General features: G+C 42.6%; 1 protein-coding gene across 2 annotated transcripts in view; it reads left to right on the plus strand.

The window, feature by feature from the left end:
* tmem132e (transmembrane protein 132E) overlaps positions 1-18,194 on the plus strand; it is a 270,213-nt gene that overhangs the window by 175,201 nt on the left and 76,818 nt on the right. For both annotated transcript variants that reach the window (XM_077504355.1, XM_077504356.1), the window contains one exon: positions 16,307-17,243. In XM_077504355.1, coding sequence (XP_077360481.1) covers positions 16,307-17,243 — 937 coding nt within the window. The remainder of the gene's footprint in view (positions 1-16,306; positions 17,244-18,194) is intronic.

Below are 18,194 nucleotides of genomic sequence, written 5' to 3' on the forward strand. Positions count from 1 at the left end.
ATTAATTGGCTTTCTTCTTGACACCACCAATGAGAAGCTTCTTAATGATATGATAATGGAATGCTAGTTCACAAACAGGTAGAAAGACAGGTATATTTGCGGAATATATGTTAAAAAAGGGGGTTGCGTTCAAAGAAGGAGGCCTTCAAATGCGTCTTTGTAGTGTTTCTGTGGCGTCTGGACGCGCCTGTCGCTCCGCTAGACAGCGGCGGACAAGTAACGTCGTCGCGGCTAATCTCCTCTTGCCGACATTTTTTTTTCATCACAGTGACAGAGAGCGACTTGTGGTGGTTGAGTAATCCCCTTTCTCCGTCGCCTTCGTCACTCCTCCCCAAACACAAGCGCTGTTTATTCAGCCCGTCACTTGCACAGCATACAAGTTGAGCTCAATTCTTTTGATGTGTGCTGTCTGATTCTGTGGAAGACATCTTGGCTTTATCATTGTGCATGTTGAAGTTTACCGCAAAGATGCTGATGTTTGCGGCTCAGCAGGTGCCAAACTCAAAGGGCGCTTTTGTCGTCGGTGTCGGGGAAAATAAGCTCAAAGAAAATGTGCCACATCGAGTTGGTTTCTGCAACTTATTGACAGTTGTTGGGTAGTTATTTAGTTAGAATGTCAGTTGTATAGCTAGTTCCAGGTCAGTCTATTTCTTCCCATGCTACACTTTGAGCAACCCTTTCCATCATCCATGTTGTGGAGCTTCTCCAACAAACAAACAAACAAACAAGCGAGCCCCATATGTATAACCTGCGCTCCAATTTTAAAATTTGCAGGCGTCGTATCTCCCCAGACAGCCGGATGTTCAGACCCCTACAACCTTTTGCCGCGATAGCGCCTATCCCGACTGAGCCTTCCATTAACCTCGGGATGGCGCGCCGTTAACCTCGGCCTCCCGTGGGGCCGCGGGAAAACGCTTCTCCCCTCTCTCCGTGTTCCATACGCTAGCCGGCCGTGTAAAAAGTTCAGCCTTTTAAGAATAACAATCACAGACTATTGTTGTTTCAATCAATAAAACATAAGCCTCCGCATTTTTTTTTGTTTTTTTTTGCGTGTGAATATTTAATCAGGGGCTTGTTTTTCTTCCCAAAGCGAGATCATGGACTTTGGATTGTTTCCTTTCATACGGACCATTTCAAGAAACAATGGAAGTGCCACGGGGGACTACAAAGTGCATTGGAGGTCACGTGATTGGATCACAACATCGTGTGTGTATACACTATACTGTGTGCGTGTGTTTTCATTTCATAGGGCGTCAACCCACAGCTAAAAAAAAAAAAGTGGTGCACAGCTAGGGCTGCTTGATTATGAAGAAAATATTAATCTTTAAGTTGGTAATAATTGAAATCACAATTAGGACCATCTTTTGTGCTTTCTTCTTACAAAACAAGAAAATGTTTAAACATGTAAAAAATGTTGTTGTTTTTTAAATAAATGTCATTGAAACACTATTATAAGTTTATTATGGACCAAACAATATTTGTTAAATTAGTTATCCATCCATCCATTTTCTTGACCGCTTTTCTATTCCTCACAAGGGTCGTGGGGGGTGCTGGCACCTATCTCAGCTGGCTATGGGCAGAATCCGGGGGACACCCCGGACTGGTCGCCAGCCAATCGCAGTAAATTAGTTATTTTAAAATAAAAAATGTGCGAATATATACATTTAAACAACTCAAAATGAGTATTAATTATCTTTTATTATTGTTTACAATTGTGCCAATTTTGTGTAATCATTGAAATTGTAATTGAATTTCGATTAATTGCACAGCCCTATCGTCAGCCTTAAGAGCTTTACTTGCACCTTAGCAATGGAATTAACTGGAACGAATTAATATGGAATTAACTGTTTACACATGAACCTTTTGTACGTTGTATAATGACAAAAATGCCAGTGGGGAATTTATAGTGGAATGCTACAAAAAGTCACAAACGTTGGTACTACCTAATAAAAATAATTGGCTTTCCAAATATCACAATTCTGACCACCATTAAAATACAAAGTACAAGACAATACAAATAAAGTAACATAAAGAAGAAATATACTTGAATTATGATTCATTTGAAATGTATTACATATAAATGTTAAATAAAAATTTGATCTACAATAATTGTTTGACAATAAACACTTATAAAATATGTTTTACTATACAAACAAATTTAAGCCACTGTGATGTGTGTGTGTGCACACATTTAATTAGGTTCTTTTTTTTTCTTTTTTTCACATTTGAAATAAGTAACAGACCTTTTACTCCATAAATACACTTTGCTTTTTCTTTGACGTTTTGGGTTGATCACAAAACATAATTATTGTGTGTAGTTACTTGGAACAGGCAAAATAAACTAAATGTGATTGTAAAGAGACATAATGTGGTAAGAAAGAACAATCAAGTCACACTTCACCGGTTATCCATAAGTCGGACAATAACCATAAAAAAAAGCAAATGGAGCTCATTATGGCATAGAAAAGTGTCAGGTTGCCCAGTACAATATAACATTATTAAAGTGTTGATATCAATCTTATGGTTGGTTGGCTAGCTAATTAACTTGTCATTTACTTAATTTGCTAGCTAATGAATGTAACCTTGATAGTAAACTAACTAACCAGTTATCTAGCTAGCAAATTAACTAGTTAGTCAGACAACGGCATCAAGAGTCACGGGTAATAACTCGGCCTCACGTTGGTATCATAACGTTAGCCTGAGGCACTTCCGACCTGGCTTTGGACTTTAATAGCAGCATGTTAAGTTAACTCTCCAATCTCGCCGAGCGAATCGCTCTTTTAATAGCCGTCGACACATTTGACCACTTTTAAGACGTCGTCGCCTGATGTTTTACGGCACTCGTTTTTAATGGAAATCACTCACGTAAAATGATTTATGATGTTGCCGTGGAAACGCTTGCAATTTTTTTCCCACCTCTCTGTCATTAAACCCTCTTGTTGATTCCGATCCCTCCAAGCACAACATTTCCATAATCTGCTGCTGATACATTGTCTCAAGATCCTCCTAAAGTGGAGGGGAGCGCTTTTTTCCCAGGCCTCCTCTTTCCCCCGTCGCTCGTTGTTATGGTGATTCGGTAGCGAGTTGTGTAACCTATCACCATGAGAACAAAACCAGCACAAACTGCGTGTGTATGTGTGACGACGATACATAAGGAGATGTTGAGACAAAGCTAGCCTTCTCTCGGTGGAGTCACTTAGAAAGCCGCCACTGTGAGGAGCAGCTGGATAATAGACCATCCCGGCCGACAAAAGAGAGCCGACGCTTTTGGTTTCGACAACGAGACAGGGGAAAAACAACCAAGAGTTGTTTATCCAGTTTATTCCTGGCGTGGATGAAAGATTGTGCGGCTGGGAATGCAGCGTGTGCGGTCTTCGGACTGACTGACAGGGTGACTGCTGTTCCACTCGTGCTGAAAATGTTGTCATGATAAATGTACAATTGTGCACACTTAATGAAACATGATGGCACTTGTATTAAAGATTGCGTTCACAAGCATACAATTGTTTTGAATTACATACACAGCAGTTACTTGTATGCTAAATATTGTGATCATAAACATACAAATGTTTACAGTTTTTGAGAGCAGGCACTTGAAATGAGCTTGATCACAAACATACAATTGTTTAGAGTTAGTTGGAACAGACGATCATGTGAGACATTCAGTGGTTTAGAGTTACTTTGCGAGGACACTTGTGAAAGATTGTGTCCACAAAACATGGAATTGTTTGCAGTTACTTGGAAGAGACACAACAGCAGTGCAATTACAAACGTACATTTGTTGACAGTAACTTGGAAACGACACTAACAAAATGATTACAAGATCACAAACATGCAATTGTTTACAGTTACTTGGAGCAGTGACCTATTATATAAATTTATCTTGTGAAGTTGAAATTGTGTACAGTTACATGTAAGAAGCAAATATTAAACATGTCGATCCCAAACATACAATTGTTTTGTTCCCTTAGAACTCATACTAAATATTGTAATCACCAAAACGTTTACAGCAATTAAAAAAATAAATAAATCAGCCACATGCTGCTTCACAAACTCAATATATTGATAGCCACACAAACAAAGCTGATTAGAAACATTAATATCTTATTTATGTGAAGACCCTTTTGAAAATTGTAATAATCGTAGTGCTAGGAGCCACGAGGAGGTCTCATTTTCATTTTGCCTTGGGGGTAAAAAAAAACAAAAAAAAAAACATAGACAAAAGCTTGTGCGAGCTTTAGCTGATCGCCCATAAATTATCATAATAATAATGAAGCATTTGTATTTGCAATTAAGTGCCAAACCTAAAAGTAATGCATCTGGAAGGCTACCAACACTGGCCTGTGAATAATTTGGCCATCAAGCTGCAAATATCGTCAATAAAAAATGTAAATGGCTCTTCTTTTAAAAAGTCACGTTTATTACATTTTTATTAGCATGTGGGAAGGCCCCACAAAAGTCACTCAGCGGCGCCCTCTGGAAAGAAAATATTCCAAGACTTCATCTTCTTGCAAGGCCTCAAAAAACCTGACAACTCTTAATGACAGTTTTTGGGATTCATGTGTAAAAGGGGTCGCGAGGACTCATTCATCACGGCAAGATAATGGCAAATTTTACGCTTGTAAATATACATTTACTAAATATAACCAAAAGCTAGTTTACAATGTGCTCATGTCGTGCTAATGTAGCTGAAATGGGCCCCTACCTTTTTCCATATGTATATTTTTTAACCGTACGTAATTAACGCCTGCAGTTCATTTAAAAACATTGAAATACATAATGAAAACGTGTCTATTGTTGTATCCTCGACCGAAACTGTGTTCTTCCCCCAACGGGCCTCAATTAGTGGTGCGTGTCCTCTAACCTACAAATCAGCTTAATGCAACATTAATTGGACTCGCTGTGAAGCCAGAAAAGCGGCCTCTGCCAGGGAGCCCGAAGACAAAATGAACATCGCCGCTTTGGGTTTATCCGTTGATCAAAACAATGCCAGGAGAGGTACCGTGTTTACTGTTTTTGTTGGATTGGTGGCAGTGATTAGCGTAAAACAAAACATTTTATTGAATCCAAGTAGCCATAGTGTTAGCATTTGTTTGGGTGCTGTATTTGGATGTAACAAAGTACAAGTAACTACGCGACAGATAACTTTGTCTTCTCAGTATGAGTACAACTATTTAGTTTGCAACTTTTTTCTTTTTGCGTTCTGCCACAAATCACGAAAATCTCCCAATACTTTATACCCGCCCAAAAATGTTTGTAATTGTCTGTCAATGCCACAAGTTGGCGACAAAGCTATTGTATAGAATTCATTAAAGTCATAAGTCAAAGCATCACCGTATCTGGACTTATATTTGAGGGCAGGAAATTTTTCCCTTCGGTTGCTATCTGACAAGCTAACCTTGCGCGAGTTCCTTTCGCATATTTGGCATCGATGGCAAATCGGTGAAAGGATGTAAATGCCTCGGAGGTGTCGCAGTACCAGTTGACGTAATCTATAAAAGCTCCAGAAATGCGGAGCTTGTCCCATACTTCAAGTAAACTGAGACGTCGTGGTATTGCATGGCCGCTGCTGCAAAGGGACTCGTGGAACAAAAGGAATGGTCGCCTTTGTTAAATCTCAAGTTTTTTCCTAGTCTTTTTCATCTCCTATTTTGTTTTTGTTCCTATTTTATTTTGCCGCAGGCATTCCGGGGCTAGCGCGGAAAATACTCGCATGCCTGAAATTGAACAAGAAATCCACCATCTTAGTTTGGAGCAGCCATTTTGGTTGAGTTCCAAGTCTCGTATCCAGGGAAAGCTTTTGTCTCAGTCAAGATGACCCTGTCAAGGCGCGATTCATGACCCCTGCACCATCTGTGACACACGCGCAGAAGATCGGCCATCTTGGAACGCTAACTACGGCAACCACATAGGTCAAAACACGTTCACAGACGCAAAATGAAACAGACATTGCGAAAAGTTCAGGACAGGTGCACGCACGTTTGTTTTTGTCTATTTTATTAATTCTAACCAAAGCAGTTTTGTGTCCAAGCATGTCTTGTACGAATAGAAAAGATTTTGACACATTCTGTGTTGGAGCAATATTACAGTGTTCTTTGTTTTTCCTTCTTTTCATGTGATTTCTGAGTTTGACTGCATGGTGGCGCTTGTGCCCCCAGGAAATAATTAAATGAAGATCGTGTCATGAACCTTGGAGGCAAAACGTTTTTTGTTTTTTTTTTTGTTTTTTTTTACCGCTGTCGTTGTCGGTATGCGAAAAGGATCGCGTTGTCCTTGATATTAATTAATGGAAAACGATTGGACTTTATTGGAATTAAATTGTTTTTGACCACACAACGGAATATGGGTTTTGTTTTTTGAGGCAACGACACACGTCCAAAGAGTTCTTGCCGCACCGCAGACTTACTGTAAAGTATAACAATGCAGGCTCACTGGAAATGTAATGAGGTCAAAAGTAAAATGTTCATCTTATAGATTAAAAGTTACTTAGTTACTTTAAAATGTATTTTTTTTTAATCTAAGTAATTTAATGTTGTATCATGTTTTTATGGCATTGTTCTAGTGTTGTTGCTGTAGTTATCGATCCAAGATGGCCGATCTTCTGCACATGCTCGTCACGGATCGTGCAGGGGTCACAGCTAAGCGCCTTGACACCCCCTTTTCACCATACCTCCGTGACACCAATTCCTATTTAGACCCAGCTTAAGCTGCATTTTGTGGCTTTTCAGAAAGAGCACAAAAATGTGAATAGAGGAATTTGTGACGAGTCAACTGTAAATATGTTTTGCGCTTACATACATCGGCATTCAAGCTTTTAAAAGCCAGGGTCAGCACTTTTATTCATTGGCTTTCGCTTAGATACTTAACCAATAATGTATTCATTCATATGCTCAATTAAAACTCATCCACAAGCAGGTCAGATAAAAAAACTAAAAAAAAACTTTTAATTTCTATAGCAGTCAATGGCAGTGAACGAGTTAACCGTCAGTTCCTTCTGAATACGACGATTTATTTGACTTAATGACCGCCGAGCGCAATCTGCGCCGACGGCACCAAACTAAAAGCCGCCGATGTTTTCGTGTCCTTTCAAGCCGTCTTGCGAATACATCATCTATAGCGTGTTATGAAACATCTATTACCTGAGTAGCTTGAATAATGGATGGTGTCTTTCATCGGGGCGCCATCACTTTATGTCTTAGACCCCCCCCCACCCCACCCCACCGTCGCCATCCAAACAGCCTTCGCCGGACCAGATAAGGCGACTGTCAATATAAATTATGGATGATTTTATGGGTGAACATAAAAAGCTCAATGATGAAAAGTTCCCTCTCCCTCGGCTGGTGTCACACTGGTTATATATTCTTGCTTTTTTTTTTTTTTTTTTTTTGTAAAGCTCGCAAATTATGTGTGATTAAAGCTGCACTGTGCATAATATAATGTTACATGATAAAGGGGAGACGCTAAGAAAGAAAAGCCTTCATCTCCTCTAATTAACAACCTCAATCACGCCGGTGTGTATTGTACTTGTTATAATAGCTGATGGAAAATCCTAATTTAATTTGGTCAAGTCAGGGACTAATGAATGCGTACTCATTTGTTTTACCTTTAAATCCATATCATCATTTGTCGCATTTATGAGTAGGCTCGAGTGGGAAAAGTAAAATATGTGAGAGAGAAATTGTTTTTCCAAACAATTGAGTTGGGTTTTGTACATAATTAATGCACATTACGAGACGGAAGCGGTTGCATTATGAGGGATGAACAGCCTTTATTTCGTAGTAATTGGTGTCAGAAGGGGGATGTTTAGCCTTGGGAAAAAGCGTGCGTCGAACAAGGTTATAAGATTTAACGAAACAAATGAAATAAAACGGAAATTGAAAAGACATTTTTAATGAAGTAAAATAAAAGCAGTGAGTGCATTAAAGAAACTACTTATTGCTACACTAAAACCATATCAAAAATGTTCTTTGTTTTTGACATTATCAATTTCATACTTGAGCTTTCGGTGTTGATTTTAAATGTATTTTAAGTAATGTATGTAAAAAAACAAAACAACTATTTTATTTGATTGTCATACAGCCATACGCAGAAAACAGTTAAGGAATTGTAGTTTACTTTAATTTATTACAAAATATATATATATTTTTTTTATCCTGCATTTAGAAAATACTCCTTATATATATAAAAACAACAAACTAAAACTTGTACTACATTTAATAAAAACTAAACTCAAATGAAACATTTTAAAAAAACTAAAAACTAACAAACCTAGCTTATAGCATAGCAATGGAATAGTTAGCATAGCATAATAGAAAGGGAAAGGAGTTGATAAGAATTTGTGCTACAATTCTGATGTGCCGTTCCCGTCAACTCTGACGTGTGTGCCTCCAAAAAGCCGATTCAGTCAGGTAAATAAACCGACTTGGATTTCCCGGTTCAGCTAAGATTTGTCTTTTTTTTCCTACCCAGATTGTCGGAATTGAAAGCAGCTTCCGCTACGTCGCATCTACCGGTTGCCGAGTCACGCGTCATCACTCTCCAAAGCGCACCTCGCCGCTGTCATACGTGACAAACGGCTTTGTGGATGACTGGCTTCCTCCATTACCGAAGGGATGATTTGATGCAAATTCTCCCCTCCCCTCCCTTCCGCCTCCGACTGAGTGATCCGCCACCGCGTGTGACCGAGACGTGTCATTTGAGGAAGAGGAGAGGAGAGATGAGACTAAAAGAATCAATCGGGAAACCCTCGGTGGTGAAACATTAGTATTGCCTGGAGAGATTTCCACAATCGGGCCGTGACCTTTTGCGCTGAAGAGATGTTTATGCACTTCTCCTTCTCAAGATCAAATGTCTGCCCTCCTCATCGCATCCTCTTTGTGCTCTCACTCGGGCGATGCTTTAATATCAGGCTGCTGTGTCGGTTTCGGGTATGCTCGATGCTCGATTTTGAGACTAACAAGCCAGCATTTGAATATATTTTCTTGGTCGACTATCACGTTTCTTTAGGGTTGTCACTAATTCATTATTATTGATTATTACATTCAATAATCGAATAATCTGTGAAAAAAATGTTAATCCACTGAGGTTGAACATGAGTTGAATTGATTGGATAACTACTCATTATTTATTATCTTCTGTACATATTCATTATGAAACACCAACAAAATTAGCTCACGCTAAACATTAGCAATAACGATTAGCATTAGCGCACTAGTGATTATCATTTGAGGTAAACAAACACCACCATTTAGTTCACACGAGTTGAATTGAGTGGATATAACTGCTAATTGTTTGTTACCTTCGACGGTTAGCAATCGCGATTAGCATTGGTGCGCGAGTGATTTATCATTTAAGCAAACACTACCATTTCGATCACACAAACTGTACGTCATACATTATTACACATTTAATAGTCACTTCCAGATGATACTTCAACAATAATCCATGAGTAGCGCTGCCTGTTAGCTACATCAATGATTTCCTGTCCACTGCGTGCGTTTGCAAAATAGGTCCGTGTAGAAATATGGACGGCGGCGCAAACATGGTTCTGGCGGAGCTTCAAAGCGGATATTTCAACTTATCAACTTATCCAACTTGGTTGACTTTTGTCGCAATGTTAAGAAGCCTCAGGAAGGATTCAATTTAGTGACAACGCGCAAGTCCAGCGGGGATGCAATGTAGTCGTCCACAACAATGTATTTTGAGTTCCTGTGATTGTTTTTTTTTTGTTTTTTTTAGTGCTTTTAATTTAGCCTCCGCAGCTTCCAGACCTAATTAATCAACAACCAATTTCAACTTAATTCTTTACAATCAATTAATCGGTTATTGCGCGCATGCCTTAACAAGACAACAGAGTTGGGACGAGCTATTAAAAAGGCGTTAACACCCGACCTGATGTTTATTAATGGCTTTGAATCGACTTAATGGGATAAGTGCGAGGCCCCCTTGGATGGCGAGTCCCCGAACCCCCCGACGACAACAGATGCTCGGCGTAATGGCAGCGCAACAGGAAGCGAATTCGATCCCGCCTGACCCGAGGTCTAATCGGACATCGAGTGGAATCGGGTTTCACCGGAAAGCCCATCTGCGTCCACTCGAACCCGCGGAAGAGCGGTTGTCATCTGGAGGGATTTGTTTTGATGGCTTCCCATAAAAAAGGTTTTGATGGTGACCTTGGGATGCGGTGTCAAAGCGGTTGTTTGTTTACAGCGCTCAAGGGGTTGCTCGCGGCGAGAAAATATTCTCACACCGCACACTCTGCTGGTAGCCACCGACCGCGTGTGTCGCTGCGTGTGGTTGTCGGGTTCCGTTTGGACGTGATTTGTCCCACCAGGATATGTTGTCGGGGAATACTTGACTCACGATAGTGCATGATAGGCTGCTATGCCTCGCTGAACTTATGAAGGAGAAAATAAAATATATCTGGGATTTTGGAAAAATCAGTTAGTGGATAATCATACTTTAATGTCATTTCTTTAGTGAAATTGTGTATGATATGCTGCCCCAAAATTGGAAGGAATCAACAGATGACCGTCTTGTGATCTAACTTTTAAAAGTAGTTGATAAAAGTCTGATGAAAAGAATAGTATAAAATATCAGAAATAAGTTTCTTTAGTCAATACGGTGCATGATATGCTGCTTACTTTGATTCCTCCCTGAAAAGGTGACTCATCTGCAGAAAGATGGAATAATTCTACACATACTGTATCTGTGTACATATTCGCTCACTGTGCTGGGGTCATGTGATCAAACTATGCCAATAGCGGACTCGATTTTTGAATCGTCACAGTGAAAAGTCACTGTCACGACGGTGCATGATATGCTGTTTGTGTCTATTTCTCACATTACCCAAGCACAGTATTAGAAAATAAATACAAGACAAATCTGAGAAGTACCTTTTGAAGAACGAAATTAGGTCAAAGTCGCGCGTTTCGTCATCACAGAGTATGATATGCTGCTTACTGTTATTTCCCGTCACGTTTTATTGTACATTCACTCAAATATGAAGACAAATAGCAGAGTAGAAGTAAGCAGAGAGGATATGATTCCTTAGTCGAGACAGTGCATTATAGGCTGCTGTTTCTTGTTTGCTCAAGGATAATTAGAGTCACCGTGATGTCAGGACATCAAATTCTGGAGGGAGTTAAAATATGCTGACAAGTAAGATCATTTATGCAAGACAGTAAGCAGCATGCCATGCACTGTCGTTAATTGTCATAAAAGCCTGTGTACTCGAGATGTTCTAAAAATAAATGTGCTGTGCTATGGAAGGAAAACATAAAGTTTTTTTTTCCATCACTAGTCCCAAGATGGTGCATGATATGCTGCTTAAGGGTTATTTCTCACAAGAAAAACGTAGTTAAAGTTCAAACAAGGGGAGTAGACTTGCTTTTTTTCCCTGATTTACTCCCTACAAGGGCTACCTACAGCTTCCAGCTACCTGCAGTCTGGAGTGATTACGCAGGCCGTCTCCAAAGATGTCGCGCCACCTCGTAATTTACTCCAACTAACCGCCCGAACCGCAGCAGCGGGAGCGGCGGCGACATGAAGATAAAGTTTCAGTGGAGTGGTGCGTGGCGCTGGCTCGCGCCCTAAATCAACCTTGTGGATGTTTTCAAAGAGAGGGAGGGAGGGATCGTAACCATTTCTTGGTCTTAGTCAAGAAAGAGTTCCTTGTCAGAGATGATTTCGTGTAGAAAGTCATAGCAATTTTGCCACAAACTGACATTTTGCCTTGAAAATCACAAGTATATAATTCCACGGATCGTTTTGATAAAGTCACGTGTTCGCGTCGACTTCTCGTCGGCGGTGCTTCCTTTCGATTGCGCGCCGCCTGTGTTGCCAAGGCTAATGACTTTGTTTGCAGCCTGTTGATCTAACAGCTCGCCGACTGTGGCCCATCAGTGACAATGCAAACAGCCCAACTGTGTGTTGTTCTGGCCCGGCGAACTCGCTCGCAAACACATCTGACGCCGCCTGCTTGCTAATGGGCTCGGCGCCGGCTTTCACATGAACACACACCAACGAGAGACAAACACGGTCTCCGTTGGCAGAAAAAAAAAATACACTTTGAGGCTCTTTGCGTTTCCTTTAAAGGTCCCCTGAAATTAAACGTTCACGTTTTTGGGTTTTTGATCATAAATATGCCTTACCATAGCCTGACTAAGTCCCTCAAGCTGTGAGATAAACGACCCATGTTTCCCTTTCCTATGGCCGTTTGTACCAAATTAGCTCAAACAGCACTCTCAAATGGGCTGTGTCAGCAGATCGGTTTTACACGTCACTAACCCCACCTTTTTCAGTTTTACATGTCACTAGCTTAGCACGAACTCCACCCTCACAATTTCCAACCCCTTCCCCCACCGTAGATTTCCAACCCACGAACAAACAGCAGCCGTAGCAGTAGGAGGACAGCATGGCAGCAAAACAACCCTATAGGAACTGCTCTGAACCAGATTGTACAGAGGACAATAAAAACATTTTTCTTCTGCCACAGAAAGGCTTGTGGTTGGACTTTATGCATTAAATTTGCCCAAGCAACTCCCAAAATGTGTTAGTTCCCGCGAGTGGGGTGGCCAATTTCGCGGCCCTGTATCTCCGGCCCAGAGGGTCGTGGAGGGCCCCGACACTGTTGGAAAGCTGAGGTCGAGCCGGTTCCGGGGATGTGCCCGTATTCCCCGTAGGACCTATGGTTCGACCGGTAGGGGGTGGGTTTAAATCCCAGTAGCTGTATCCGAAAAATGTGCATCGTGAGGCGGGTTAGCAGCCCTGAGGTGCACCCCCTGTATCCGGGGAAGGGAAGGTGGGACCCGCACGGGCATTCACCGCTGGAAAGTCGAGGTCGAGCCGGTTCCGTGGATGTATTTATCTTCCCCGTAGGACTTATGGTTCGACCGGTACGGGGGTGTCAATCCCAGTAGCTGTACCCGGTAAATGTGCATCGTGAGGAGAGTTAGCAGCCCTGACAGTTTGTGGCAAATATTTAACTGACGACTGCTGCAGGAATTTGGGACAATACAAACGTGGATCACTTTCACTTACCCCGGGATCGGTACCAACTATTGAAACTAAAGCATGCAACAGCATTGCCAATATTCCTTCAGGTGCAGACGTGAAGACTACGTTTGTAAACGGGAGCACACAGAAAAGATGAGACTTGGCCACGCCCAACTCATTTTGTAGTCAAAAACACACGGAAGTCTGGCGAGCCTTGGCCACGCTCAACAAAATCCGCTTGGTTGATGCTAGGCTAACAATAGACCTTTCTAGTGGAGACTGGAGACTACAACAAGGTACAATTTCGTGAACATTTCTTTTGATGTAATATTAGGGCGTCCAGAGGATGGTTGGTGTCATTGCTGCAAAGCTCATTTCAGGAGATCTTTAAATGCCTTGCTCAAGTCCAGTGGCGGTTTTCAAACAGTTTTACTGAGTGAAGTTCCTTTCGGTAGGCACCAGGTGGCAGTACAATACATACATACGTAATACAAGAAGAAGAGTTTCACAATGATTGGCTTCCATATAATGAAAGGCAAAGCAGTTTCATTTTTGAAATTGTTACTCTCAGTTGAACAAAATATATTTTTTATTCTGAAAATGAATATCGGCTACAAATATCGGTTATCGGCCTCCGTGACTAATAACATCAGTATCAGCCCTGAAAAAAACATGCCGGTCTATCTCTACTGAAGTACTTTTCGGATAATTTTCTGCACTTTTCCCATTGCCGGCGTCCAAAGCAAGCACCAGCCGAGGCACATTTGGATGAGTTTGGAGCTAAAGAGGGTCTCATGTTGTCTCGCAGCAGTGGAAACGGTTGCGTTGCCGTTGATTCCTTGCCAATATTTGCGGCTTTCAGGCAGACGCGTGTCCGCTAAGTCACCTCTTGCTGTCAATTCCCCCGCCTCGCTCATTTGTACGAGCGGGATGTCGTTTAGTCGCTTGACACACACACACTTTTTCTTTTAAGATGGGAATTCCAAGCATGTGAGCTGCCCACGAAAACCCCCCCACCATGCCTCCCTTCTCATGGAATTCTCACGGGCTTGGAGGAGGAGAAGCCCGGCTAATTCATCAATAATCTTTACCTAATCCTTTCTTCTTCTACTCTTGTGCTACTGCCTGGAGGCTGGAGGAACATCCCCCCACGTCTGCCTGAACACATCCATAGGGGAGTGTGCGCGCGTGTGTGAGTGCAGCCGGCAAACAAGAGACGAGGTGTGGCTGGGATGGGGCGGCGTCCCGACGCTTTGTCTGCGGCACGGCCCACCGGAGAGGGGGGGGCAGGCAACACTCCGGCGTCTGCACCCGGAGCCTGATCACATTGGCGTGGGAGCCAGAAGCCAGCACACACACGCCTGAACCGGGAATTTAAAGCCACAAGTTGAAGAAGAAGAAGAAGAAGAAGAGAAGAAGAAGAAAAAGACGAAGCAGGCTGGATTTTGTTAGCAACAGGAGCGAAGAAACTGCAAGAGAGCTTGCCGGTTTTGTTGCTTAAGGCACAACAACAAAGAAAGTGGTCAAGTTTTGCCTTGGGGGAGGACGCAGGAAGGGGAAAGAGAGAGGGATGTGCTTTTCAAAGTAAAACTTGGAATATGGGACTTTTAATCCATGATTTGGACCCCGGGGACAGCAAGTTGCGTTTCTGCGCTCGGCTCTGGTTCATTTTGATAAGTATGTTGACACTCTGATGCTAAGTGGCAAATGCTATTTTGGCTGCCATCTGTTTGTAAAAATGAGTCTTCAGCTTCTACTATTATTGTTTTATGGACAGGATGTGTCAGTGTTGATGTATGTTTAGTATATTTACTAACTAGTATGTAACGAACCTTAACAAAGGATTGAATGACAAAAGTGATGCTTGACGTTGCTGTTAAACATCCTACCTGTTATGTTCACACATGACCCGCTGACTGTTTAGTCATCCAAAAATATCAAAATAAAGCGAGGAGTTTTATCCTGTTTTTAAAATATTTGAAAGCTGCTTTAAATTTGAAACCGATTCTATTTAACCTACAGCATAACAGGCAAATAATTAAAAAGGCATTGTTTTGCTATAAAGAGATCTGTACTAGGGCGGCACGGTAGTCGAGTGGTTAGCACGTCCGCTTCCCAGTTCTGAGGTCTCCGGTTCGAGTCCAGGCTCAGACCTTCCTGGGTGGAGTTTGCATGTTCTCCCCGTGCCCGCGTGGGTCTTCTCCGGGTACTCCGGTCTCCTCCCACATTCCAAAGACAAGCATGGCAGGTTAATTGGGCGCTCCGAATTGTCCCTCGGTGTGCGTGTGAGTGTGGATGGTTGTTCGTCTCTGTGTGCCCTGCGATTGGTTGGCAACCAGTCCAGGGTGTCCCCCGCCTACTGCCCAGAGCCAGCTGAGATAGGCGCCAGCAGCCCCCGCGACCCTTGTGAGGAATAAGCGGTCAAGAAAATGGATGGATGGATGGAGATCTGTACTAAATGAAATGAAACTAATAAAAGTTCTCAAGTTGGACTCTTTTTGCCAACACAGGAAGGGGAAAAATAGGATGTGCTTTTCAAAGTAAAACTTGAATTATGTGACTTTTAATCCATGATTTGGACCACAGGGACAGCAAGTCACATTTCCACACTCAGCTCTGTATCATTTTAAGTATGTTGACATGTGATGCTAAGTAGCTAGTGCTAACTTTGCTGTCATTTGTTTTTTTTCCCCCTTAAACTCAGGATGGGTTTCTCCTATTGTTAGTTTATGGACACAGGTTATGTTAGTGATGAATGTATTTTAGCATGTTTGGCTAATTTGCTACCATGTTGCTAACTAGCACTCAACAGGGTGATTTGAATGACAAATGTGATGTTAAACATTGTTAAAGAAAATGCTCACAAGTCAGTGAGAAGGCGTCGCTTTTCAAAGTAAAAGGTGGAATGAAGGACTTTTAATGACAAAGTTGCATCTGTTCACTAGACTCAGAATCATGTTGATGCTGTCATGCTAATTTGTTGATGCTAATTGGACTCGCTGTGCTATTTGGTTCCTCAAAGTGAGGCTGGTTGACTCGACAGACCCTGTGTCAGTGTTGTGGGAATAAATGGTGTAATTTTGCACTTTTGGCTGCTTACTTAGCATGCTAAGCTAATGTCATGCCTGAAATTGCTCCTCAATGTGACCTACTGTGTTTGGTCATCCAAAAAAATGGTCAGTGAAATGAGAACAAAATATGGCCACCGTGGTTTTATCCTGAATTTTTCACATTTTTGAAAACGTTAAAATGAATCAGTTGGAATATGCTGGCCGCTTAGTTTTTAACCTTGTCATTTCTTTCTTGGCAGCTCTCGCCGGCAAAATCTCGCCGACCAGTTCCGATGCTCTCCTCAGTTCCTCGCCGGTGACGGCCAATTCCTCGCCGCCCGCCATCTACCTGCCGGCCAGCTTCAAGATGTCCAACGTGCAGCTGGCCTTCTTCTTGCGTGAGGGACCGAGCGTGGGCGGCGGCGGTCCCGGCGGCGGACACCCGCTGCAGCGCTCGGAGAGTTTTGTGGTTTTCCAGACCAAGGAGCTGCCGGCGGTCAACATCAGCTTAGGACCTTTTGCACGCGACCAGACGCTGTCCAAGGAGCTGCTGCAGCCGACCAGCCCGTTGGACATCCCCGGCCAGCTGACGGTCAACTGGAAGGTGCGCGCCTTCATCGTCCAGTCGCGGGTGTTCTCCAGCAACCCCGCCGTGCAGGTCTTCTTCTACATCGCCGGCCGCGACTGGGACGACTTCAAGGCCCAGGCCGGGCTGCCGTGCGTCCGCCTTCACGCCTTCCGGGACGTGCGGGAGTTGAAGACGTCGTGCCGCGTGAAAGGCAACCTGGCGCAGTGCTTGGCGCAGCTGGAGCTGCCGCCGTCCTGGTTCCACGCCAACGTGGCCCCGCTGGGCCGCCGGAAGGGCCCCGGCGGCGACGGGCTCCTGGACGGGATGGGCGGCGGTGGCAGCGAGACGCTGCAGGCGGAGCTGTACTATACGCTGCACGAGGCCGACGCGGCGGGCGAGTGCGGCGAGGCTGCGGGCCAGCGGGGGGCGGCGCCGCCCTCGCAGCACCCCCTGCTGCGCATCGGGAGCATCAGCCTGTATCAGGCTGGCCGGGAGCAGCTGCTGGTGGACAAGCAGCTGGACAGGAACATGTTCCTCAGGCTGCCCGAGAAGCCCCTCAAGCCTGGGGAGACACTCCGGATCTTCTTGTACTTGATGCCCAACTCCACCGTGGAACAGTTCAGCCTCAAGTAAGTCGCACGTCGGTGCTCTGCTTGCTTTCACGTGTTCTGTTGGAGATAGTTTTTCAGAAAAAAAAAAATAATAATTCAGCGTGATATCAATCGGAATCATCTTTATTGGTCGAGAAAGTAAAAAATTAAAACACAAGGAATTTTTTTCAGGTACTGTAGCTGGAATCACTGACAAAAATTACAATTAGAGTGCTTTTTTAAAATATATTAATATTTTTGAAAATTAAAATAGCACATTTTTTCCCCAAATATAGAATATTTTGTACATTTAATTAAATTAATGTTAAAATGTTTATTCAATTGTAATTCTTCTTAATAAATTACAGTGTCCCATAACTAGTGAGCTATTTTTAGAACAGGCTGTTCATGTGTCCTTGGGGCTAACTAGCACCCGTAACTAGCCCCAATTTTGTATTTATTTTTTTGGGTCAAAAAAATGCACCCGTGTTATCAGTGTCTCTTTCATCTTGCTCCCACTTCCTCCGCACACACCTGCTCACCCTCCCCTCTCGGCTTTTTAAATTACACCTGTAAAATTGCTTTTTTAAAGAAAATATTTTAGTAAAATAAGAACATTTTTCCATACATTAATAAACATGTATCATGTTAAATTTAATTTAATTAATGTTAATATTTTTTTCAATTTTAATTCTTCTTAATAAATTACAGTGGCCCATAACTAATGAGCTATTTTTAGAACAGGCTGCTCATGTGTTCTTTGGGCTAACTAGCATCCGTTGGCCCCAATTTTTTATTGATTTTTTGGGACAAAAAAATACATCCGTGTTATCAGTGTCTCTGTCATCTTACTATCTCCTCATCCGCACGAACCTGCTCACCCCTCCCCTCTATACTTGTCGAGAGAGAGAGAGAGAGAGAGAGAGAGAGAGAGAGAGAGAGAGAGAGAGAGAGAGAGAGAGAGAGAGAGAGAGAGAGAGAGAGAGAGAG

The sequence above is a fragment of the Festucalex cinctus genome, chromosome 18 (assembly GCF_051991245.1).
Source record: "Festucalex cinctus isolate MCC-2025b chromosome 18, RoL_Fcin_1.0, whole genome shotgun sequence".
NCBI classification, from domain to species: Eukaryota; Metazoa; Chordata; class Actinopteri; order Syngnathiformes; family Syngnathidae; genus Festucalex; species Festucalex cinctus.